The sequence below is a fragment of the Nerophis ophidion genome, linkage group LG14, assembly GCF_033978795.1.
Source record: "Nerophis ophidion isolate RoL-2023_Sa linkage group LG14, RoL_Noph_v1.0, whole genome shotgun sequence".
Lineage (NCBI taxonomy): Eukaryota > Metazoa > Chordata > Actinopteri > Syngnathiformes > Syngnathidae > Nerophis > Nerophis ophidion.
In genome coordinates this window covers 25,154,335-25,182,151 of record NC_084624.1, presented here as the reverse complement: position 1 = coordinate 25,182,151, position 27,817 = coordinate 25,154,335, and the positions used below count along the sequence as shown (strand labels likewise).

Genomic DNA, 27,817 nt, shown 5'->3' with positions numbered 1-27,817 from the left:
TTTACACTGCCATTATGTCTGTAGAATTATGAGGATTTCATTTATTCCATTTTGGAATGACGCTGTAACAAACTAGAAACAGTGAAGCGCTGTGAATACATTCCAGATGCACTGTAAACATTAGTATATCTGATATATTATTAACAGTAGAAAACTTGCAGTTACCACAATACATGTTTTGTCTTGTCCTCAATAAATCAGTGTCACGATGGATGTTTGTACAATTCATCAGCACATCACTCAAATAAATGTTACTTCTATATTTAACAAACTAAGGCTTACCCGGTAAGACGTCATCAAGCACAAACAGGACAGCCAGGTATTTCATATGAAATGAGGAACAAAAAAAACAAAAACAATAAGTGAAATGAAGTACGACGACCAAACATGGATGTGTAAGAAAGCCAATCATTTTACATTGCGGGATGTCTTTACAAAAAGAGGTGCGCAATACATGTAAGATTCAACCTGCTGGGCTATACAATACTTATTTACACTGAAGATGACCCAATAGTCAGACCACCTTCACATTGTAATGCATGTCATGTGAGAACACAAAGACAAAAAAAAAAAAAAAAAACTTTGAAAATGAAAGATAATCATCATCGGCACATTTTCCTCCGTCGCTGGGGAAGAAAAGTCGGTAACACGTCAAGCGGTAACGCCTGGCTGGGTGAAGGTGACAGTCAGTACTAGGTGGTTTTAACCAAGTCGTAGACGTGGATGTGAACATCGTCATCGTATTTGATGTAGTACACCGTGGGCTTGGCCGGGACTTGGTAGATGACCAGACCCGTCCTTTTGAGGCCGTTATCTGTGACATACTCCACCTGTTTACCCACAAGGCTCTCTGGCTCCTCCCCCGGCTTCCTGTCTGCTGGGAGTAGGTGTTTGTTCTCTGCAGAGAAGAGAAAATGAGAGCAGTGAAACATGAGCAGGTGCTGCCACTAAAACTAGAGGATTACAACAAATAAACATGGGCAGTGAGTAGTGAATATCTGTGTTCAGCAGAGAGCAGTATATATTCAATGTCTTTCAATTTGATTTCTTTATTTAAAATAGGGACAGCACATACTGTATTAATGAACATATCAAAATATGTACATATGTCATCTTGTTTAACCAAAGGCTCCAAATTTATTCCCCGGACAGGTGGGTGTATACGTACAATCAAATAACATTAACAATATACAGTGTTGGCGCTAGGAATTTTTAAAAATGGATTCCTACAGAACATTTTTGGGGTCCCACTTTTTTTTAACCGTTTTGAAAACAAACGATTAATGTATGCATTATCCTGTTATATCTCACATTCTATATTGTTTTGGAAAAAGGTTGTCATAAACGTTACTTAATTCATAAAAAAAATAATACAAAAGAAAAGTTTTTTTTATGCACATGTAAATGTATTCAGTTATAAACATTCATTCACTTTTTTCTTTCCTTCATGGATCTAGACTTTACCGCTGCCATCCCAAAATTAAAGTTCTCTGGCTGACGAGGACCACTGACACATCTCATCTTTGTATATTTGACTAGAATATCCTTATGAGCATTACATATATCTAAATCAAGTACCTACTGTACTGTTTACTTGTTGAAATACCCTTTTTAGAGCAGCTATCTACCCAAACGACACTTTGCTGCTGCCAAAAATTGATTTGAAGGAGGGCTGGGCGATATATCGATATACACGATATATCGCGGGTTTGTCTCTGTGCGATATGAAAAATGAATATTTCGGGATATTTGAGTATACATTCTCACGCATACGTTCTTACCGTGAATTGATTAACGTGGAGCCCGACTTAAACAAGTTGAAAAATGTATTCGGGTGTTACCATTTAGTGGTCAATTGTATAGAATATGTACTCTACTGTGCAATCTACTAATAAAAGTTTCAAATCAGTCAATCAATCAAACGCAGTTGCTTTTAGCTGTTGGCATTACACTACAGGCTCTTCTCGCTCTTTCCTGTCTCTCCTTCTCACAGACAGCAAGTGCACCTACTTACATACGTCACATACAGCGTCATACGCCCTCGCGGAGCAAAGAGGAAGCACCACGGGTAACGTTAGCTGCATGTAAGCGATGATAATACGGACCTTCGGTCCCTCAGGCGTAGCCGTGCGAGTGGTAATACGAGAGAAAGAAGGTGCGAATGAAGGAAGAATTAATTCCCAACAAAAACAGCAGGAGCCTATTTATATTATTTATTCATTAATTGTTTTGACAATGGAATCCAATGCCAATGATGATGTTCATTGATTATTGGATGTTTTAGATTAATTATTATTGTGTTCAGCTGCTCACGCTCCTCCTGGCGAGCCACTTCCACCTCCTACGACTAAGAAGACAGCACAACTGGGCGCTGCCTTTGTCTGTCTCTCATGCTGAAGGAGTGAGGAGTGATATAGTTTGTTTACCACTAAATATGTTATTTTAATTATATAGAAAGTCAACCACGGTGAATTTTTTTTGTTTGTGAAAATCAATTAACATTTTGAATCTAAAAATATCTCCGTGAGTGCTTATTAAGAATTTAGTGCGTCATAAACCTCCTCCTCAAGGCTACTCTGCAATCTTTATTTTTATTTTTTTCAAAACTTTTTGGAACGACAGAGTAGCCGTCACAAGTAAACAAAATTCACTGAAGACCCAAAGGACCATCCATGATCGCTCTGCACCAACGACAGCAAGCAGCCAGCGGGCCATGAGTAAAAGCAGCTGATGGACGTCATGAATGAATGAATGAACGCGCCGCTGCGCTGTATGGAATCAATCATTCCAACGCTATGGGAAGGAAAGTTGCAGAATGTGGATGTGAAATGAAAATGTTGGAAGCACGGTTAGGAATTAACTAAACGATGAACTAAGTGGAAATTAAATTGAGCTGTGTGATTATTTGGAATGATGTCTGGCACACCTGAGTCGGCAGCTGAACACGACGACATGCTGAGAACGCGCATTGCTTTGCGCAAAGGCAGACTGAGCACGTGCACGAGGAGGATAAATGAAATAAAGACTTTGATGACTGATGTTAGAAATGCTGATAAAGTTAATGATGATTTTGAAGTATTTAAAGAAGCTGTGGATGAATTTAAAAATGCTCACAACTTTGTGCAAGAATTGCTATCAGAAAAGGAAAAGGAAAATGATTATTATGACTGGTATGAACCCAGAATAATAAATTTGAATTATTTCGGGAAAGATGTTGAAACATGGAAAAGAAAAATTGCACAATCAAAAATTGGACCACTGGACAGCATATCAAATGTATCTCACAAATCAAAGTCTGCCACTGGATCAAAAGCCTCCAGATGTTCCTCAGTGTCCTCAGAATTAAAAAAAGCCAAAGCGTATCAGGCTGATACAATGGCTCGAGCTGCTGCACTGAAAGAAAAACATACCTTGCAACTGGAGGAAACGAAGCTTAAAGCAAATATGGAGCAAATGCAACTGGAGGAAACAAAGCTTAAAGCAAAGATGGAGCAAATGGAGTTGGAAGCAGATCTCGCAGCATCAACTGCTAAAATACAAAACCTTCAAAGAGGTTTAATTCATGAAAGTAATGAGGTGGCTCAGGAACCCCTGACTGAGTATTATGATTCTCACCATGAAAGAAAAACTATGGAGAGCAATGTGGACTTTATAGATTTAGGTGCAATACCCAAGACCCCACTTCACCAAACCATCTTAAGTCTCCACAGACCTCTACCTAAAAAGGGACACTAGTACATCAGAAGATAAACCTCAAAACAAAAACGCAACTGAAAAACACAAGACCCAGAGTGTAAATTAGACTCAAATAATAAATCACTCTGCACAAGATAATGTGGTTATTAATACTGCCCATTATAACTTGGATATGGTTATTGAAAGACAAAGTGACATCGCATTACTCATTGCCTCACAGCAAAAACTGTCTCTACTACCAGCAAGAGAGATGTCTGTTTGATGGTAACCCACTGGCATATCAGTCTTTTATCCATGCATTTGAACACTTGATTGAAGAAAAGACTGAGAATCATCAAGACCGACTCTACTACCTTAAACAGTTTACATCTGGTTTGCCAAGAGAGTTGGTTCGCAGCTGTTTGCACATGGAAGCCAGTAGGGGCTATAATGAAGCAAGGTGCCTCTTAAAGGAACACTTTGGAAATGAGATTAAAATTTCAAGAGCTTATTTGGAAAAACCCTTGAATTGGACAGCGATTAAAGCTGAGGATGGGAAATTGCTGCCTGCATATGCACTGTATTTGAAAGGATGCTGTAATGTAATGCAAGATTTACAGTATTTGGAGGAACTTGATATCCCATCGAACCTGAAGCTAATTACATCCAAACTACCTTACAAACTCAGAGAAAGGTGGCGAAGCACAGCTTATGAGACACAACAGAGAACTGGCAGGAAAATCAGATTCAACAACTTTGTGGATTTTGTGGAAAACCATGCCAAGATGCTTTTGGATCCGTTGTTTGGAGACATTCAGGACCAAATAACAACGAAAAGGCCTTTTCCATGACGCACAAGTGGACTAAAACCAATCAGAAGCAGAAACAGCAGTGGTATGGCGTAGTGGGTAGAGCGGCCGTGCCAGAAACCTGAGGGTTGCAGGTTCGCTTCCCACTTATGGACATCAAAGTCGCTGCCGTTGTGTCCTTGGGCAGGACACTTCACCCTTTGCCCCCTGTGCCGCTCACACCGGTGAATGAATGATGAATGAATGATTGGTGGTGGTCGGAGGGGCCGTAGGCGCAAACTGGCAGCCACGCTTCCGTCAGTCTACCCCAGGGCAGCTGTGGCTACTGATGTAGTTTACCACCACCAGGTGTGAATGAATGATGGGTTCCCACTTCTCTGTGAGCGCTTTGAGTATATAACAAAAGAATAGCGCGATATAAATCTAATCCATTATTATTATTATTATTACTTCAGTAGCTGTGAATACAGAGCCAGCAGCATCCACTGTAAAACAATCATCTGTTCCACAACAACCTGCTCAAACCACACCCAGTGGTATCATCTCTTTATGTGGATATTGTCATGGCAAACATGCTCTGATTGACTGCTCACAATTTAAAACACAGTCACAAGACAAAAAGGTTGAATTTTTAAAAAGGCAAGAATATTGTTTTGGTTGCCTACTAAAAGGTCATCCAAGCAAAAATTGTAAAAGATTAATGTGTCATGTTTGCAAGAGGAAACATCCTACTGCACTTCATATTTCAAGTGAAAAAGGCCCAAAGCAGGAAAATCAAGCCAAGCCCACTGCTGAAACAGGAAAAAAAACCCTATACGCATGACTGCTCGCTGACTGCTCTTGTTGCAAAAAAGCTAAGTATCGTTCTGTGTGATTTTAACTGTTTTGCAGCTTTATTTACAACTTCTCGAACATATTAAATAGTTCAATTTAACTTGCAAATCACCCGATCTCTGTCTCACCACTCCGCCCTCAGCTAGCTAGCTGCTAAGCTAACGAGGCTAGCGGAGAAAGGCAGCGCCGGTCTGAAGGAAGCTTCTCCCCCGCCACCGTGACCACCACTTCCCGAAGACAGCTGGCACTCCACTCGGCGACGGAAAGTTTCTGTGAGTATGGCTTCCTGCGCTTCGTGCACTTTACTCATGGATAGGTTGGCTTTGCTAGAGAGCCGTGTCCGCCAGTTAGAGCAGTGTAATTTCGTAACTTTAGATGTTGCGGACACATCTGCTAGCGTTAGCTGTAGCGAGCTAACTAGCCCAGCTTGTAGCAGCCCTAAGCGGCCTACAAGCTACGGTGTACCGGTTGAGACGCATAATAGATTTAGCCCTTTAGCTAGTCCTACACCCCAGTCTACCGGGCACCACACTTTAGTCATAGGGGACTCCATCACCCGAAACATAAAGCTTAGCAAACCAGCCACAATTAAGTGTATTCCCGGGGGCAGAGCACCTGACATTGAAGCTAATCTTACGGAGCTAACTCGCAACAGGTCTAGTAAACACGTACGGCAGGCTAACCGCACCACTAGTTATGCGAATATAGTAATACACGTTGGCTCCAATGACGTTAGGATGAGACAATCAGAGATTACATAGAGAAACATAGCCAGGGCTTATAATCTCGCCAGAAAGATGTCCAGGCATCGAGTAATTGTCTCTGGCCCCCTGCCTGGGAGAGGCAATGATGAGAGATATAGCAGATTAGTCTCTCTTAACAAGTGGCTGGATAGCTTCTGTAGACCACAGGGATTTACGTTTATTGATAATTGGCCCTCTTTCTGGGGCAAACCTGGCTTGCTGAGGAGAGACGGCCTTCACCCTAACCAGGAAGGCGCTATCCTCTTGTCTCGGAACATAGATTTCGCATTGAGCCACATTTGACTAACTGCACTAGAGCAAGCCCGGTCACAGGCAATTACAGAGCCTGCTAGCCTGGGTATGGAGTCAGTTAAGTTAGAACTAGCCAGCGCCAGGCTGGATGATCCCTGTACACATAGCAATTTTCGTAGAATAATACACAACTCACAAAATGTTTTTTCTGCTTTGACTGTGACTACGTCAGAGTTAGACATGCGTTCTACTGAGGTGGCAAATTATGATGCGTTCAGTTTATCGCAGCGCCAAGTAGACAATCTGAAAATTCCAGTCATATCAATTCCTAGATATGGTCGTAATTATTTTAAGTACACTGCGCATAATAAACGCAACATTATTAATATTGCTACTACGGATAATTTTATCAACAACTCCTTAAAACAGCCCACTACCTATAATATGGGCTTTCTAAACATCAGATCTTTGTCTCCCAAAACGTTTTTAGTTAATGAGGTCATTAGAGACAACAACCTTAACGTCATCGGTCTTAGCGAAACCTGGCTTAAACCAGACGACTTTTTTGCGATAAATGAGGCATCCCCTCCTAACTATACGAATGCGCATATTGCCCGTCCCCTTAAAAGGGGAGGGGGGGTCGCACTAATATACAACGAAAACTTTAACTTTAGTCCTAACTTAAATAATAAATATAAATCTTTTGAGGTGCTTTCTATGAAGTCTGCCACACCTCTGCCTCTGTGTCTGGCCATTATCTACCGCCCCCCAGGGCCGTATTCGGACTTTATTAGTGAATTCTCAGAGTTTGTTGCTGATCTAGTGATGCACGCCGATAATATAATTATAATGGGGGACTTTAATATCCATATGAATACCCCATCGGACCCACCGTGCGTGGCGCTCCAGACTATAATTGATAGCTGTGGTCTTACACAAATAATAAATGAACCAACGCATCGCAGCGGTAATACGATAGACCTAGTGCTTGTCAGAGGTATCACCGTTTCCAAAGTTATGATACTCCCGTATACTAAAGTAATGTCCGATCATTACCTTATAAAATTCGAAGTTCAGACTCATGTTCGGCAAGCTAATAATAATAAAAACTGCTATAGCAGCCGCAACATTAATGCTGCCACAATGACGACTCTTGCTGACCTACTGCCCTCGGTAATGGCACCGTTCCCAAAGTATGTGGGCTCTATTGATAACCTCACTAACAACTTCAATAACGCCCTGCGCGAAACCATTGATAGTATAGCACCGCTGAAGTTAAAAAAGGCTCCAAAAGGGCGTACGCCATGGTTTATTGAAGAAACTAGAGCTCAGAAATTATTATGTAGAAAGCTGGAACGCAAATGGCGCACGACTAAACTTGAGGTGCACCATCAAGCATGGAGTGATAGTTTAATAACTTATAAACGCATGCTTACCTTAGCTAAAACTAATTAGTACTCAAATCTCATCCGCATTAATAAAAACGATCCAAAATTTTTGTTTAGTACAGTAGCATCGCTCACCCAACAAAGGACTCCTTCCAGTAGCTCCACCCATTCGGCAGATGACTTTATGAAGTTCTTTAATAAGAAAATTTAACTTATTAGAAAGGAGATTAAAGACAATGCGTCCCAGCTACAACTGGGTTATATTAACACAGATACGACTGTATATACGGCGGATACTGCAAATATCCAAAATAGTTTCTCTCGTTTTGATGAAATAACATTAGAAGAATTGTTACAACGTGTAAATGGAATAAAACAAACAACATGTTTACTTGACCCACTTCCTGGGAAACTTATCAAGGAGCTTTTTGTATTATTAGGTCCATCAGTGCTAAATATTATAAACTTATCACTTTCCTCGGGCACTGTTCCCCTAGCATTCAAAAAAGTGGTTATTCATCCTCTCCTTAAAAGACCTAACCTCGATCCTGACCTCATGGTAAACTACCGACCGGTGTCTCACCTTCCCTTTATTTCGGAAATCCTCGAAAAAATTGTTGCAGAACAGCTAAATGAACACTTAGCGTTTAACAATCTATGTGAAACCTTTCAATCCGGTTTCAGGGCAAATCACTCGACTGAGACAGCCCTCGCAAAATTTACTAATGATCTATTGCTAACGATGGACTCTGATGCGTCATCTATGTTGCTGCTCCTCGATCTTAGCGCTGCTTTCGATACCGTCGATCATAATATTTTATTAGAGCGTATCAAAACACGAATTGGTATGTCAGACTCAGCCCTGTCTTGGTTTAACTCTTATCTTACTGATAGGATGCAGTGCGTCTCCCATAACAGTGTGACCTCGGACTATGTTAAGGTAATGTGTGGAGTTCCCCAGGGTACGGTCCTTGGCCCTGTACTCTTCAGCATCTACATGCTGCCGCTAGGTGACGTCATACGCAAATACGGTATTAGCTTTCACTGCTATGCTGATGACACCCAACTCTACATGCCCCTAAAGCTGACCAACACGCCGGACTGTAGTCAGCTGGAGGCGTGTCTTAATGAAATTAAACAATGCATGTCCGCTAACTTTTTGCAACTTAACGCCAAAAAAACGGAAATGCTGATTATCGGTCCTGCTAGACACCGACCTCTATTTAATAATACAACTTTAACATTTGACAACCAAATAATAAAACAAGGTGACTCAGTAAAAAATCTGGGTATTATTTTCGACCCAACTCTCTCCTTTGAGTCACACATTAAAAGCGTTACTAAAACGGCCTTCTTTCATCTCCGTAATATCGCTAAAATTCGCTCCATTTTGTCCACTAAAGACGCCGAGATCATTATCCATGCGTTTGTTACGTCTCGTCTCGATTACTGTAACGTATTATTTTCGGGTCTCCCCATGTCTAGCATTAAAAGATTACAGTTGGTACAAAATGCGGCTGCTAGACTTTTGACAAGAACAAGAAAGTTTGATCATATTACGCCTGTACTGGCTCACCTGCACTGGCTTCCTGTGCACTTAAGATGTGACTTTAAGGTTTTACTAATTACGTATAAAATACTACACGGTCTAGCTCCAGCCTATCTTGTCCATTGTATTGTACCATATGAAATCTGCGTTCAAAAGACTCCGGCTTATTAGTGATTCCTAGAGCCCAAAAAAAGTCTGCGGGCTATAGAGCGTTTTCCGTTCGGGCTCCAGTACTCTGGAATGCCCTCCCGGTAACAGTTCGAGATGCTACCTCAGTAGAAGCATTTAAGTCTCACCTTAAAACTCATCTGCATACTCTAGCCTTTAAATAGACCTCCTTTTTAGACCAGTTGATCTGCCGCTTCTTTTCTTTCTCCTATGTCCCCCCCTCCCTTGTGGAGGGGGTCCGGTCCGATAGCCATGGATGAAGTACTGGCTGTCCAGAGTCGAGACCCATGATGGACCGCTCGTCGGGACCCAGGATGGACCGCTCGCCTGTATCGATTGGGGACATCTCTACGCTGCTGACCCGCCTCCGCTTGAGATGGTCTCCTGTGGACGGGACTCTCGCTGCTGTCTTGGATCCGCTTGAACTGAACTCTCGCGGCTGTGTTGGAGGCACTATGGATTGAACTTTCACAGTATCATGTTGGACCCGCTCGACATCCATTGCTTTCGGTCCCCTAGAGGGGGGGGGGGTTGCCCACATCTGAGGTCCTCTCCAAGGTTTCTCATAGTCAGCATTGTCACTGGCGTCCCACTGGATGTGAATTCTCCCTGCCCACTGGGTGTAAGTTTTCCTTGCCCTTTTGTGGGTTCTTCCGAGGATGTTGTAGTCGTAATGATTTGTGCAGTCCTTTGAGACATTTGTGATTTGGGGCTATATAAATAAACATTGATTGATTGATTGATTGATAAGCATTGCTCTTGTTTCAGCCGGTGATGCAACCGGGGCCGGGAAAGACTGCGCACTAGCAATCATGCCAGTGAGAGTTAAGGCGGGGAAAGGGAACAAGTACTGTATGTTCAGACCTATGCCTTCCTCGATCCAGGTAGCACAGCAACATTTTGCACTGAGAATCTACTGAACAAACTGAATGTGAAAGGATGCAAAACAAATTATTTTGCGAACAATGAAACAGGAAAAGCCTGCGAAAACCTATGAGATCAGAGGACTGAAGGTTGGACACTTGGAAGGGTTCACATATCTGGACCGGCCAAAAGTGTATACACAGACCAAGATACCGGTCTCAAAGAAAAACATTATCACAAAGACTGACTTAAAGAGGAGGCTATATCTTGGTGGCATTGATTTTAAAGGAAATTGAGGCAGACGTCGAACTTCTTATTGGGACTGATGTTCCACGGGCAATGGAGCCGTGGAATATAACAAACAGTCAAAAAGATGGACTATATGCAGTCCAAACCATACTGGGATGGGTGGTAACTGGACCACTCAGTTGCAGTGCTACAGAACATGCTGGGCCTATTGCAGTGTCAACTAACAGAATCTCAGTAATTTAGCCGAAGGACCTTCTCATCAGACAACATAACCAGGATTTCTCTGAGGAGAAAAATGAGATGTCAGTTGAGGATAAATGTTCTATGGAGATCTCCTCAAGTTCAGTGTTTCTCAAAGATGGTCACGATCCTGTGCCACTGCCTTTCCGGGATAAAGACAAAGTCACACCTTAGGATAAGTTTAGAGAGAAAGAAAGACATCAGCATTCCTCCTCCTCTTCTTCCAAAAGGGCCAGGACAAAGATAAAGAAAACATCTCAAAGTTGACAAGGAGAAGACTACCAAGGAAGAGAAATTTAAAAAGAACAAAGTTCAGAAGGACGAGTCGGAGTATGAAATCTATGACGTCAACAACCGTTTGCTCAACCTGGATAACACCAAGCTCAGCGCCTCAGATGACCATCATGACAGATGGATACAAGCAAGACCATGGAACAAGGAAACTCATAACAAGACCATGGACCATGCAACAAGGAAAGTAAAACCAGGGCTGGACCGAGCAGTCCACTGAAGTCTGACAGCAAAGAAGACCAGCCCAGGATTGTGACATTGCAAATACTGCTGGATTTAAAGAAACTCATGGATTACGGGCCATATGGTAAAAACGTTTCCAGATGCCAAGGGCTTCGTGAGAAATGTTTTTGGTTGAAACGAAGACCAACACGGTTGAAGGAGCAATAGAAGCTCTGCCTGCTAATGGAAGCAGCTTGATGGACTAAAGGAGGATTCGGTTCTCCAACCTTGATGACTCGACGACCGCTTCAGATAGGACTATGGGCTTTGAGACTTGACTAGTAACTCAAACTACTTAAGGAACTTTGAATTTGAAGAACCTCATTAATTTGGATTGTATTGTTCTATTATGGCTCCTTTTGAATATTATATTTTATGTAATTTTTTAGCCAAAGCCCACAATTAGGGGCCGGGATGTTGGAGCCTATTTATATTATTTATTTATTAATTGTTTTGACAATGGAATCCAATGCCAATGATGATGTTCATTGATTATTGGATGTTTTAGATTAATTATTATTGTGTTCAGCTGCTCACGCTCCTGCTGGTGAGCCACTTCCTCTTCCTATGATTAAGAAGACGGCACAGCTGGGCGCTACATTTGTCTGTCTGTCATGCTGAAGGAATGAGGAGTGATATAGTTTGTTTACCACTAAATAAGTTATTTTGATTATATAGAAAGTCAACCACGGTGAATATTTTTTGTTTGTGAAAATAAATCACCATTTTGAATCTAGAAATATCTCCGCGAGTGCTTATTGGGAATTTAGTGCGTCATAAACCTCTTCCTCAAGGCTACTCTGCAATCTTTATTTTTTCGAAACTTTTTGGAACGACAGAGTTGCCGTAACAGGGTCCATCGCGGTGGTTTGGCTTCAAGTGGGAATATGTCGAACAGACAACCGTAATTTGTCAAGTGAAGGCCAAAAGCGTTGCTACAAAAGGTAGCAATACTGCTAATATGTAGCATCATTTGAAGAGTCACCTGCTATAGAATGAAGAGTGCGTACTCCGCATGTCAACACCTCCATTCGGTGCCACACGCCCACACAATCAAAATGCAAAGGCAAACATTTCCAGATCAACACCGTATGAAAAAAATAATCAACAACAGAATTTAATAACATCCGAAGTAATCTACCACATAGCAAAGGACGAACACTATTTGATTTCCTATTATGCAGCTCATTTTTATCTGACAGTTATTGACATATCTTGTGTGACATCATGCACAAAAGTGAACTTTATTTGTTTTAAACTTTTGTAGTGGCGTTCTGTACAAAAAGTGCACTTGAATTTAGTGTTGTTTTGATATGTCATCTTAGTGTCATCATGCACAAGTGTACTCATAGCTTGTTTTAAAATGTCTCTGACAATCTTGCATTTTCTGTTTGGGAAATGATATGAATGTTTGTGCCATTGCTTAATAACTGTTTAATAAATACAGTTTTGGTCATTGACTTAGTTGTGATTTCCTTCTCTGCATGAAAGTTTAAAATGAGCATATATTAATGCAGTATGAACAAGAATGTTTTAATGTAGACACATAGAATCATCATACTGCTGTGATTATATGCATCAAGTGTTCATTCAAGGCCAAGGCAAATTATCGAGATATATATCGTGTATCGCGATATGGCCTAAAAATATCGAGATATTAAAAAAAGGCCATATCGCCCAGCCCTAACTTGAAGTGTATTTCAACAAGTAAACAGTACAGTATGTACTTGATTTTGATATATGTAATGCCAATAGGTTATACTAGTCAAATATGCAGAGTTGAGATGTGTCAGTATCAAAACATTACTTTAAATACGTTTTTTGCAGCAGCAAAGTGGTCGTTTGGGAAGATTTTAGCTCTAATAAGGGTATTTAAACAAGTAAGGAGTACAGTAGGTACTTGATTTTGATATATGTAATGCTCATAAGGGTATTTTAGTCAAATATGCGTGTGTATCTATGCGATGTGTAAATATCAAAATATTACGTCAAATCACTTTTTGTCAGGCAATGTTACATTTAATGACAATGTTACATAAATTAATACATCCAAACACTTTGTAAACATTCATTATGTGCAAGAAGAAATAACAGTTACAATGGTTTGTATCTTCCAAACAAGAAAGAAGTTTTATCACATCAACGTCGGACTAACAACACTCCTTTAAATCTCATCAATACCACAGAAGAGGCAAACTGTCCTTTTCCGGGAACGATAAAGTCTTAAATAATGTCAAACATGTAGCGACACAATAACCAGAAAGATAAAGCTATGGACAGACCAAGCCAAAAATGCAGGTTCAGTGAAGGAAACACATTTTTGGCAGGCATTCACATTTTGCCAAAACACCCCTAAAAGGGACATGGGGAAAAGTCCTAGTTTGGATGTACAGCCGAATTAACTCCTGAAATAGCATTGACTCACACAAATCTCAAACCATGCGCACACATCTAATGCTTTCTGGTGCACAACAGAAACTAGCTCGTGCGCACGAGAAACTTTTGTGTGTGCATGAGATACATACAGTATCTAAAAAAATGTTTTCCCCCATTTCCTTTAGAGACTCAGTAGATTATACTTTATCAAAAAAAATGTCTCCAGTGATATCAAGGATTACGTCGGTCGCTTTCTAAGACATATCAAATGATTAGGCAACACGACGAAACAGGTGGAAACTTGGGAAAAACACTCGCGTAAGTGGAACGGGCAACAAACATGGCTGTAGATGCTAAGTTAAATAATTCAATGCAACCTTACCCGATCAAAAACAATGCTATATGCTACTGACGGAGCTATTAAAATACATAATTTCATATTTGGCGGTAACTTATAAAAACTGAGAAGGGCTGAACAAGAATGGCACCGAAAAGGAAATAATGTACTGCAGACTACACAATATCAAATAATGTTATTTATCTCATTTACTGAAGAGACGAGGAAAATGTCAGCAATCGTCACACACACGTCAGCAATAGTCAAACACGTCAACCAAAAAGAATTCGGCGGGGGAGGGTCATGGCAGAAGTGCATTGTGGGTCATGGAATGCTAACTGCTAAATGCTATATGCTACTGCCGTAGCTATTAAAATGGATCATTTCATCGTTGGCGGTAACTTATAAAAACTGAGTAGGGCAGAACAGAAATGGCACCGAAAGGGAAATCATGTACTGCAGATAACAAGCTGGATGTAGTGAAATGTGCAGCAGAAAACGACAAGAGGAAGTGGCGCATACCTTTGGAGTTGGCAGAGTTGTTTAGAAGCGACATCGAGGACGAAGATTTCATCAGATTTATCGATTAGGAGTAACTGATTGTTTGGTAAACGTATAGCACAGGGGTCGGGAACCTTTTTGGCTGAGAGAGCCATGAAAGCCAAATATTTCAAAATGTATTTCCGTGAGAGCCATATAATATTTTTTAACACGGAATACAATTAAATGCGTGCATTTTTAAGTAAGACCAACATTTTTAGAGTATAATAAGTCCCTTATTCTTTTTAATAAAATTGTTATTCTGAAGATAACCAATAATAAATATAATACTTCTTACCATTAATGCGACATCTTGAACAGGTGCGATAGAAAACGGATGGTTGGATTAAAATGGATGAGAATGTTTTATAATTTGAACGTTATTTTTAACACTGATTACCAGCTGAATTATTCATTACTTATCATGTTAAGCAATGTCAGCTAAGATTTATCTGAGAGCCAGATGCAGTCATCAAAAGAGCCACATCTGGCTCTAGAGCCATAGGTTCCCTACCCCTGGTATAGTATGTACTATATGTTATAGTTATTTGAATGACTCTTACCATAATACCGTATGTTATGTTAACATACCAGGCACGTTCTCAGTTGGTTATTTATGCGTCATATAACGTACACTTATTCAGCCTGTTGTTCACTATTCTTTATTTATTTTAAATTGCCTTTCAAATGTCTATTCTTGGTGTTGGATTTTATCAAATAAATTTTCCCCAAAAATGTGAATTATGGTAAGAGTCATTCAAATAACTATAACATATAGAACCTGCTATACATTTACCAAACAATCTGTCACTCCTAATCACTAAATCCGATGAAATCTCATACCTCTAGTCTCTTACGTGAATCAGCTAAATAATATTATTTGATATTTTATGGTAACGTGTTAATAATTTCACACATAAGTCGCTCCTGAGTATAAGTCACACTCCTGGCCAAACTATGAAAAAACTGCGACTTATAGTCCGAAAAATACGGTATATAGATACATACACATATATGAAATTAAACACAATGCCATTATAAGGCCTAATGTAACGCTCAATTAAACAGAAAACAGTCCTAAACTGTCCTAGCACAGTCGCCAACACGAGTGTAGGGCTGGGCGATATGGACCAAAACTCATATCTCAATATACTTTGGCCCATACACTAACCTATAAAGGGAAATATTTGTTGACGTAACTAAATATTTCCACAATGCCTTGTTTTTAAATTTTTGGGGCTGATAATAGGATTGCATAATAGGATCCCAACTTAAGAGGTGTTTTGAGATAAGAAAAAATTACTAATTTTGGAAATAATTTAACAGAGGTTAAATATAATCTCCAAACTTCTTTAAAAAATGTTTTTTAACTATGCTCAATTATTCAGCTAACACAAACACAAAATAACAAAATGTAAGATAAAGTGCCCTGGTTTTAAGAGGACATGATTAAACGTCAGCAGCAACATTAAAATAATTAATGGTGTTTTTATATATAAATATTATTGTAGTACATCAACACATGTGTAACCGTTTGTTTTTCTTTTAAGTCGCACGGTCTACTTGTAGGCGCATTTGCGAGCACATTTATTGTACCCCTACAGCACTACATAGCCAATTGAGCAAATTATATGATGACATAATTATGACACCGTCTCGGCCACCCTTCACTGGCACTCATCGAGAGTGGACGCTCTGCTTTCCTCTCCCTTATCTCTCCTGCTTACTTCTTTGTCTTGTGTTGTCTTCACTTATTTGTTGCTTCTTTTTGCCCTGCTCTCCAAATTTAAACATTGGAACTTATTAACTGGCCTCAACGAAACTGACAAGATCTTGGGTTTGGGGGGACCTGCGTGTCTTGACGGAGTGGTTGTTTCTGGACACACGACAGACTCTTGGGAGAAGAAGGAGCCCTGCGCGCCTAGCGACCCTTCAGTCGAGGATGTGAAGATATCTACCTGTTCGGAATTATGACAACAGGACATCTGCTGATTGGAGTAAACGTTGCTCTGGTTTGTCGACAAATTGGAAGTTGTCTGGCAGCCTTCAAAGTACTCCAAAGCTGCCACAAATGATTGGAAGATGCGGGCAGAACCGTGAACACTATGATTTGCACAACATCGGACTGTCTGCCCTGCAGGATATATTTGAGGACCAGTCATTGAAAATTTAGACTGATAATAGTATTGCATAATAAGATCCCAACTTAGGAGGTGTTTTTAAATAAGAAAAAAGCAAAAGTATTGGAAATAATTTAACAAAAGTAAAAATATAATCTCCAAACTTCTTAATTTTTTATTTTTTAGCTATGCTCAATTTCTTCTGCTAACAAAAACACAAAATAACAAAAATGTAAGATGAGGTGCCTGGTTTAAGAAGACATGATTAGACGTCAGCAGCAACATTAAAATAATTAAAGGTGTTTTTATAGGTAAACATTATTATAGAACATCAACACACGTGCAACCGTTTTTTTGTTTGTTTTTTAAGTCGCATGACCTATTTGTAGGTGCATTTGCGAGTACATTTCTTGAACCGTACAGCACAACATAGCCAATTGTGCAAATTATATGATGACATACTGTAATTAGAACACCGTCTTGGCCACCCCTCAGGCACTACGTACACAATACACTCAGTGAAGTTTATTGACAAAATTATAAAATTTGAGACCGAGCCTATGACCACAATTGCAGTCTAATTTTGAGATTCTGCAGTAAAATACGCACATCTTCCAATAAACATTTCTGTACAAATAGTTTTGTTGGTTGGGCTTACGGCGGCAATGCTTGTATGCACACAGACAAGAGGCTGAGGGTACCCTACCTGATTCAGGAAGAACACGAAGATCGCCGTCTTTGTAATCGTCCCACAGCTGGTACATGTAGAGCACGGGGTCCTTCTCGTAGGTGATGTAATACCAGTGGGTCATGACGGGTGCCCGGGATAGCACCATGCCCCGCCATTCGTTTTTCTCACCGTCCTCCTTTTCAAACAGATGTTCCACCGCCCGTCCGACCAGCTCTTCGGCCCCAGGAGGCACCTTGATCTTATTATTCACTGCGAAGGAAGGACACGACACCTTAATGAGTTCTGGGAACTCTTCAGATCCGAGACGTGCTGACAAAGCGCTATCACAACTGAGAGCTTTACGCAACGCTCGGCTCGCACTTTAAAGACCAACTGAAATGAGATTTTCTTATTTAAACAGGGATAGCAGGCCCATTCTATGTGTCATACTTGATCATTTTGCGATATTGCCATATTTTTGCTGAAAGGATTTAGTAGAGAACATCGACAATAAAGTTTGCAACTTTTGGGCGCTAATAAAAAAGCCTTGCCTATACCGGAAGTAGAGGACTATGTGCGCGTGACGTCACAGGTTTTGGGGCTCCTCACATCCTCACATTGTTTACAATCATAGCCACCAGCAGCTAGAGCTATTCGGAAAGAGAAAGCGGCAATTTCCCCATTAATTTGAGCGAGGATTAAAGATTTGTGGATGAGGATAATGAGAGTGAAGGACTAGAAAATAAAATCAGATAAAATAAGTTAAAAAAAAGGCGAGGGCAGTGAGAGCGATTCAGATGTTATTAGACACATTTATTAGGATAATTCTGGAAAATCCCTTATCTGCCTATTGTGTTACTAGTGTTTTAGTGAGATTATATAGTACCTGAAAGTCGGAGGGGTGTGGCCACGGGTGTGGTGACCGCCAGTGTCTCTGAAGGAAGTCACGCAGCTGCAGCAGGACGCTGATGTCTACGGTAAGAGCCGACTTATTACCACAATTTTCTCACCGAAACCTGCCAGTTGACATGTGGTCGGGATCCATGTTTGCTTGACCGCTCTGTTCCATAGTAAAGCTTCACCTTGGGGAATTTTAAACAAGGAAACACCGGCTGTGTTTCTGATGCTAAAGGCAGCTGCAGTGCACCGCTTCCCACCTCCATCTTTCTACTTTGAGTTCTCCAATATTAATTGAACAAATTGCAAAAGATTCAGCAACACAGATGTCCCGAATACTGTGTAATTATGCGTTTGATGCAGACTAATTATAGCTTGGATCGGGCTGGAAAAAAATGTCCGCTAAAACCCGAGACGTCACGCGCACGCGTCATCATACGCGTCATCATTCCGCGACGTTTTCAAAAGGATACCTCGCGGGAAATTTAAAATTGCAATTTAGTAAACTAAACCGGCTGTTTTGGCATGTGTTGCAATGTTAAGATTTCATTATTGATATATAAACTATCAGACTGCGTGGTCCGTAGTAGTGGGTTTCAGTAGGCCTTTAAAGTGTTTGTTTGTCCTACTACGCTGCGACCGGCGGCAGTTAGCGCAGTCTGCAGTGTACCCTCTCACGAGAATGAGACAGGAGTTGGCATTGTAAAGCGCCACACAAAAGACAGCATGTCTGTCTCACTCTTAGTGGAACATTAACTCTTGTTAAAAACTGTTCACACGTCATCTACTTCTGTGAGTTAACTAAAAGGTGCTGTACTATACACCAGTAGGAGCAATATAACGTATTTCTCATTATGTTTTTCTGATGATATTTTAATATGCATTTATATATTTTTATTAGTCTTTTTTTTAATTTTTTTTTAAATAAGTGATTTTAAGACTGCACTTTATTCACATATTGATGCAATTCTTTGGTTCAAACTAAACTAAACAATAGAATCATGAAGGGATCCTACCATTTTTGTTTTGTAGGTAGTATGTTCCATCATCAAATATCAAAAAGAGAAAGTATTGTAAATTATTTTTTTAATACAGAATTGCACCAAAATGTTCGTGTCTTAGTTTTGTAAAAAAATGTTTTTGGGCAAATATCAATCAAAACAACATCAGTCATCACCATATTACACTTCAAATAGCGGCTTTACAGCATTGTGGATTCCTTTTAAGAGATTTCTTCACCTTTTAAGGCCCAAGCTGTTTGTTTACATGCTTTTTTTATTTGTCTCTGCTATTTGGGCTTATTGGACCCTATTAGAATAAAAACTAAGAATCTTTTGTTATGATGTACTTCGTCAATAAGTTCACAAACGTGTACTTCATGTTTAGTGACATGCTAATTCTTATGTTTACACTTTTTATTCCAAATTCCATTGTATGTTATACTCTTCTGACACCACCAGATGGCAGTATAAGTGTCCAGATAAGCGGCATAAGACCTCAATTCAGCAGTGTACACAGTTTTGGAAATAAGAGTTAAAAGGTGCTGTCTACGCATGGGGCCACTAAGCCTTTAGAGCAAGGGTCCCCAACCTTTTTGTAGCTGCGGACCGGTCAACGCTTGATAATTTGTCCCGCGGCCCGGCGGGGGCAGGGGTTCATTTTTTTTTATTTTTTTTTTGTAATGAAAAAGGGAGTTTTTTTGGTTCGGTGCACTAATTGTAAGTGTATCTTGTGTTTTTTTATGTTGATTTAATAAAAATAAAAAAATAAATAAACATTAAAAAAAATAATTCTTCTGCGGCCCGGTACCAATCGAGCCCGGTGGTTGGGGACCACTGCTTTAGAAGTTAAATTAAAGCATATTTGACATTTTTTTTGTTCCATAATTAAATATTTTCAAACATTAAAATGGCCATATAAACTTAATATATACAGTACAGGCCAAAAGTTTGGACACACTTTCTCATTCAATGTGTTTTCTTTATTTTCATGACTATTTATATTGTAGATTGTCCCTGAAGGCATCAAAACTATGAACATGTGGAGTTATGTACTTGTAAAAAAAAAAAAAAAAGGTGAGGTAACTAAAAACACGTTTTATATTTTAGTTTCTTCAAAATAGCCTTGCTTAGCTCTGATTACTGTTTTGCACACTCTTGGCATTCCCTCTATATGCTTGAAGAGAAAGTCACCTGAAATGGTTTTCACTTCAGAGGTGTCATAGTTTTGATGCCTTCAGTGACAATCGACAATGTATATAGTCATAAAAATAATAAAAATAAAGAAAACACATTAAAATGAGAAGGTGTGTCAAAACCTTTGACCTGTACTGTATATACAACAGTAATATTTGCCACTGGAGGAGACCATACGAATCAGAGCACGCTGTTCAGTATCAATCATAGCCACTGATTGGCTCAGCCTCAGACAGCATCACTATATTGGATTTAAAGAGTGTAAATGTTAAGGGGCTCATCGAGAAAATGCCAAGAGTGTGCAAAGCAGTAATCAGAGCAAAGGGTGGCTATTTTGAAGAAACGAGAATACAAAACATGTTTTCAGTTATTTCACCTATTTTGGTTAAGTACATAACTCCACATATTCATTCATAGTTTTGATGCCTTCAGTGACAATCATCAATAGTCATGGAAATAAAGAAAACACATTGAAGGAGGAGTAAGTGTGTCCAAACTTTTGGCCTGTACTGTAAATTTGTTGGTGTCATGTCTGGAACCAATTAACAGCGATAAAAAAGAACAACCTTAGGTGCCATCAACAGTCCAAGTAAAAAAACAACGGCGTGTCCTGACACTTACCGACTTTCTCTGCCAACACCTGCAGGTTGGACACTCGACTGTCCTTGAACAACTCTATGCCGTATATGCAGTCAAAGCCGTCATATTTGACCATGTAAAGGGAGATGTTGACGGTCAGGCGCTCCAGAACCGTGCCTTTCCACTTGGTCACGTTCCCCTTCTCCCTCCAGTTGTGCTGAATTCTGTGGCCCAGCAAGTTGTCTGGGTCAGGGTACAGGGTGGACGCCGAGCTTTCGCTTAACTCTTCGCTGCTACGCTTCCTGTCGGGACATTCAAGGTGTCAAAAGGTGTTATTATTATGCATTCAACAAATGAATAGACATAGGGTCACATTAACACATCAAATGATGCTACATATTATCAGTAAAGCTACTTTTTATAGCAACGCTTGTGCCCCACACTTGACAAATTACGGTTGTCTGTTCGACATATTCCCACTTGAAGCCGAAACACCGCCAGAAGATTAACCCCCTGCTGTTTTTATTGGGAATTAAGTCTTCCTTCATTTGTTACCAGATTCGCACCTTCTTTCTCTCGTATTATGACTCGTACGACTACGTTAGCTTCACAGCTAACGTTACCCAGTCTGCTACCTCTGCTGCGCGAGGGCGTATACGTATGTGACGTATGACGTGACGTGTGTAAGTTTGTGCGCCTCCTTGTCTGTAAGAAGGAGAGACAAGAAGGAGTGAGAAGAGCCTGTAGTGTAATGCTCGCAGATAAAAGCAACTGCGTGAGAACGTCTAACCATATATTACGAGATAGTCATTTTCTATATCGCACAGAGACAAACCCGCGATATATCGTATATATCGCCCAGCCCTAGCCTGACGTCACGGGTTGTGGAGCTCCTCACATCCGAACATTGTTTACAATCATGGCCACCAGCAGCGAGAGAGATTCGGACCGAGAAAGCGACAATTTCCCCATTAATTTGAGCGAGGATGAAAGATTCGTGGATGAGGAAAGTGAGAGTGAAGGACTAGAAAAAAAAAAAAGGGAAAAAAAGGACAAGAGGGCAGTGGGAGCGATTCAGATAGGGAAGATGCTGTGAGAGGCGCCGTGGAGTGGGCAGAACCACTCGGCCAGGCACAACCGCAACAAGTGACAGATCATACCGCTTTGAACCCGACGCTGACGGTGACGGTCAGGAGGACGAATATTGATGCTGGAGTAGCACACGACATAGATCGCCTTCAGAATACAGAATGTGGCAGCCGTGGGGGTGGCAGGACCACTCGGCCAGGCACAACCGCAACAAGGGACAGAGCCATACCGCTTTGAACCCGATGCTGATGGTGACGGTCAAGAGGACGCATATTGATGCTGGAGTAGCACACGACATAGATCGCCTTCAGAATACAGAATGGTGAAATGTTTTTTATCAATACACTGTACTTTGTATGTGTGGTCCAATCCAACCGTGTTCGCTTGACATCTCTGTTCCATAGTAAAGCTTGACTGTCGTCTTTCGGGAATGTAAACATTGAAACACCGGCTGTGTTTGTGTTGCTAAAGCCGACCGCAATACACAGCTTCCCACCTACAGCTTTCTTCTTTGATGTCTCCATTGTTCATTGAACAAATTGCAAAAGATTCAGCAACACAGATGTCCAGAATACTGTGGAATTGTGTGATGAAAACAGACGACTTAATAGCTGGGAAAGATGCTGGAACAAAATGTCCTCTACAATCCGTGACATCACGCGCACGCGTCATCATACCGAGACGTTTCAGCAGGATATTTCGGCGGGAAATTTAAAATTGCAATTTAGTAAACTAACCTGGCTGTATTGGCATGTGTTGCAATGTTAAGATTTCATCATTGATATATAAACTATCAGACTGCGTGGTCGGTAGTAGTGGGTTTCAATAGGCCTCTAATGTTGTTAACAGGCACATCTATATAATATATAGGAAGTTCATTTTCAAAAGTGTCTATGGAGGTGAGGGGGGGATAGCGGTGACATCCATCTTTTAGACATACACAGTACAGGCTAAAAGTTTGGACAGACCTTCTCATTTCAATGCGTTTTTGTTTTATTTCATGACTATTTACATTACATTTACAACAAATGTGATGTTATGTACTTAGGTGAAAAAACTGAAAACATGTTTTATACTCTAGTTTCTTCAAAATAGCCACCCTTTTCTCTGATTACTTTTTTTGCACACATTTGCACATTCTCTCGATGAGCTTCAAGAGGTAGTCACCTGAAATGTTTTACCCTTTTAAAATGTGTGCTGAAGCTCAAGAGAATGCCAAGAGTGGGCAAATCAGTAATGAGAGCAAAGGGTGGCTATTTTGAAGAAACTAGAATATAAAACATGTTTTCAGTTATTTCACCTTTTTTGTTAAGTACATAACTCCACATGTGTTCATTCATAGTTTTGATGCCTTCAGTGACAATCCACAATGTTAATAGTCATGAAAATAAAGAAAACTTATTTAATGACAAGGTGTGTCCAAACCTTTGGCCTGTATTGTATATATTTAACAGCGTACATTTTCAAAAGATACATTTCGATATTTTTGGAGAAGGTGGGGCATAGTTTGATTTGCAATCTCAGAATGAAAAAGGAACACCTTGCAGACATAATAAATGTACAACATAACCATACCCGATATATATTAAGTAGATCAGTGATTCCAAAGTGTGGTACGCAAGCTCCAGCTAGTGATGCGCCAAATAATCACTTAATTATATATTTAAACACAGTGTACATTGTTACTGTTACAATGACCAAAACTCTTACATATACTTGTTAAATAAAACCTCTGCCTTGTTTTTATTGAATACTTAGGCATACTACGCTACTGTACTTTAATGTTGGTAGTTGTGGTGGTACTTGGGGAGTCAAGTGTTTTCCGAGGTGCTACACGGTGAATGAAAAAAAGTTTGACAACCACTCATCTATACCACAAGGAAGTGTCCCTTAAGAACAGGTTTATTCAAACCACGTTGGGCAGATATAAACTGAAACCTGCTCGGTGACATTACCTTCCCCGTTTCTTTGACATGTTTCCATAAAGTCACACAGCCCTGAAAAGAGGAAAAAATATATCAGGTAGTGAGTGACACAAGCACCTGACACACAGTTCAATCTTAACTAACCTATGTAACCTTTCCAAACAATGTTGAACTTTTACTGTTACAAATACAGCATTTGAGTTGTTATTTGCATATGCACAGTATACACTATATAAGATACAAGTTTCCTTACAAATATGAACATTCCTTACAAATATGAACAATCGGCTTGTTTACAAACATTCTATGAATACATTATTTTTACATTTGCACATTTCAAAAAATGTTAGCCTAGCATAAGGACATTTTGAGATTTTTACGCACACTTTAAGCCAGGGGTGTCAAAAGTACGGCCTGCGGGCCTAAACGTTTTTTATTTTGATATTATTTTTTTATCTGGATAGACTGGAAATTAACACCAAAGAGTTGACCTGTGTACATTATCACATAATTTATTTAGAAAGTGTAAATAACGACAAATAAATAGATAGAATGCTATTAACCACAACATTTAAGTGCAAAAAAAACAATGATTTGTACATTTTCAAAATGTACTTGTTCTATTTTTAAACAAAGAAAACAATCTGAAGTTAAAAGATTACAGTTGGTACAAAATGCGGCTGCTAGACTTTTGACAAGAAAAAGAAAGTTTGATCATATTACATCTATACTGGCTCATGAATTGATTAACGTGGACCCCGACTTAAACAAGTTGAAAAACTTATTCGGGTGTTACCATTTAGTGGTCAATTGTGCAGAATATGTACTGTACTGTGCAATCTACTAATACAAGTTTCAATAAATCAAAAACCTGCACGGGCTTCCTGTGCACTTAAGATGTGACTTTAAGGTTTTACTACTTGCGTATAAAATACTAAAGGGTCTAGCTCCATCCTATCTTGCTGATTGTATTGTACCATATGTCCCGGCAAGAATTCTGCATTCAAAGAACTCCGGCTTATTAGTGATTCCCAGACACCCAAAAAAATCTGCAGGCTATAGAGCGTTTTCTATTTGGGCTCCAGTACTCTGGAATGTTCTACCAGTAACAGAGATGATACCTCAGTAGAAGCATTTGAGTCCCATTTTAAAACTCATTTGTATACACTAGCTTTTAAATAGACCCCCCTTTTAGACCAGTTGATCGGCCATCTCTTTTCTGCTCTTCACCCCTTTCCTTCGTGGAGAGGTTATTAAGTGACCACAGATGAAGCGCTAGCTGTTCAAAGTCGGGACCCAGGGTGGACCACTCATCTGTGCATAAGTTGATGACATCTCTGCTCTGCTGACTTGTCTCCACTCCAAATGATCCCCTGCTGGCCCCACTATGGACTGGACTCTCACACTATTCTCATTGTATCCCATTAGGTTGAGTTTTTTCTTGCCCTGATGTGGGATCTGAGGCTATGTCTACACTAAGCCGGATAACCCCTTAAACTAATAATTATTGAGCCTAAGCCCCGTTTCAGCCACACTAAACCAGCGTTTAAGGTTCCCCTCCTCGGACGTTTTTTTACACTGGTAAGTCCGCCGTGTATTTCTTGAATTTTCGGCTCTTAGCTTTGTATTAATCCATTGATCGTTTACAAACTGAGTTTGGAGAGGAAGTGACGCCAGAAAGACCGCGCCGCACACCGGAAGTGACGTCAGAAACAACGCACCACAGCCAATTTCATAATAAAGCGGTTTCATAACTCGAAGCCAACCACTGGAAATATGGAGGCAAGTCATCCAGACATGCACGTGTTTTTCATTGTTCTACATGTACAGACGCTTGTGGAAATCACACATGAATACCTTAAGAGAAAGCGATAGCAGCTATTTTGGATACAACACTTCTCAGACGGCAAGAGAACTTTCGAATGTCCAGGTCAGCTGTGATTCTACTTAGCGAAAAACTTTGGTAATTTGTCAAAGGAGAGTCAACAAGAATGCGAGCTCCCGTGGATGTGTTATAAAAGGTAGCGAGTGCTTTGTACTACCTGGCCGTCAAAGGAAGACTACGAAAAACGGAAAATGCTTTTGTACTGGCAAAGCAGAATGTATCAGTTAATGTCTGCCATGTAAGTCGCGGACTCAACGTCTAGGTCCAGAGTATACGGTCCCATCCAAGGTTTCTCATTGTATCCCATTGGGTTAAGTTTTTCTTTGCCCTGATGTGGGATCTGAGGGTATGTCTATACTAAGCCAGATAACCCCTTAAACTAATAATTATTAAGCCTAAGCCCCGTTTCAGTCACACTAAGCCAGCGTTTAAGGCTCCCCTCCTCGGACATTTTTTTACACGGGTAAGTGTGCTGTGTATTTCTTGAATCTTTGGCTCTTAGCTTTGTATGGATTCATTGATCGTTTACATACTGAGTTCGGAGAGGAAGTGACGCCAGAAAGACTGCGCCGCACACCGGAAGTTACGTCAGAAACAACGCACCACAGCCAATTTCATAATAAAGCGGTTTCTTAACTCGGAGCCAACCACTGGAAATATGGAGGCAAGTCATCCAGACATGCACATGTTTTTCATTCTTCTACATGTACAGACGCTTGTGGAAATCACACATGAATACCTTAAGAGAAAGCGATTGCAGCTATTTTGGATACAACACTTCTCAGACGGCAAGAAAACTTTCGATTGTCCAGGTCAGCTGTGATTTTACTTGGCGAAAAACTTTGTTCATTTGTCGAAGGAGAAACAACGAGAATGCGAGCTCCCGTGGATGTGATAAAAAAGGTAGCGGGTGCTTTGTACTACCTGGCCGTCAAGGGAAGACTACGGAAAACGGAAAATGCTTTTGGACTGGCAAAGCAGAATGTATCAGTTAATGTCCGCCATGTAAGTCGCGGACTCAACGTCTAGGTCCAGAGTATACGGTCCCATCCAAAGTTTCTCATTGTATCCCATTGGGTTAAGTTTTTCCTTGCCCTGATGTGGGATCTGAGCCGAGGATGTCGTTGTGGCTTGTCCAGCCCTTTAAGACAATCATGATTTAGCGCTATAAAATAAACGTTGATTTATTGACTTTGAAGTTGTCTTTATTTATAAGTTATCGTGCCGTGATTTTACCATTTCGGCCCACTTGGGAGTAGATTTTTCTCCATGCAGCCCCCGATCTAAAATGAGTTTGACACCCCTGCTCTAAGTCAACCATTCAAATGCAAATGAGCATGTAAGAGTCCCCCACATTACCGGATGTAAACATGAACTGCGACAAGCTAACGCCATGTTAGCTACATACGAAAAAGGTAAAGCTGGCGTGGTTGTTTACATCCAAACATGTCCAGCAAATAAATGTACAACTTAACAATGGCTAACGTTAGCCAACTCAATGTCGACGTGTCGAAGGAATGAGTGGAAAATTGCAGTCAGGAAGAAACGTCACTAAATGTTGGGTCCTTGAGTTGTTGTTGTTGTTTTAACGTTTCATGGAATGTCGCGCCAATATTCCTACTCGGAAGCCGACTGAACAAAAGGAAACGATTCGCCATGTAAGCGCTGATTTTGTACCCTGACTGTAACAACAATCTTCAAAAATGACAGAATAAGGACGAATCATGAAATAATATTGTACATCTTGATCTAGTTCGACGAATTTAATAGGCGAGGGAGTGTAAAATGTGCTGTTGACCCTACCTGATCAATAGATTCACGTGTGTTTTTCTTTGAAAGGAAGATTCCACCACCTAATGTAGGCTAACTACAAGGAAACGGTGAAGGACTTCAAATCCCAGAATGCACATAAAGACACCC

The 27,817-nt window shown here is 40.3% G+C and overlaps 1 protein-coding gene across 1 annotated transcript; it reads right to left on the bottom strand.

The window, feature by feature from the left end:
• Positions 1-12: 12 nt before the first annotated feature.
• LOC133568356 (spindlin-1-like) lies at positions 13-27,817 on the bottom strand. Its single transcript, XM_061920239.1, has 5 exons — positions 27,701-27,817; positions 24,043-24,084; positions 21,041-21,300; positions 17,364-17,597; positions 13-898 (listed from the first exon to the last, which is right to left on the bottom strand). The coding sequence occupies exons 2-5, from the start codon at positions 24,060-24,062 to the stop codon at positions 693-695; spliced, it is 720 nt and encodes a 239-aa protein (XP_061776223.1). The 5' UTR covers positions 24,063-24,084; positions 27,701-27,817; the 3' UTR covers positions 13-692.

Coding starts and splice junctions, on each gene's coding strand:
- LOC133568356 (XM_061920239.1), bottom strand. CDS start 24,062: ATGTCAAAGAAACGGGGAAG. Junction 17,598..21,040: donor GGTGTTGGCAGAGAAAGTCG/GTAAGTGTCAGG, acceptor CTTCCTTCGCAG/TGAATAATAAGATCAAGGTG. Junction 899..17,363: donor TCGTGTTCTTCCTGAATCAG/GTAGGGTACCCT, acceptor TCTTCTCTGCAG/AGAACAAACACCTACTCCCA.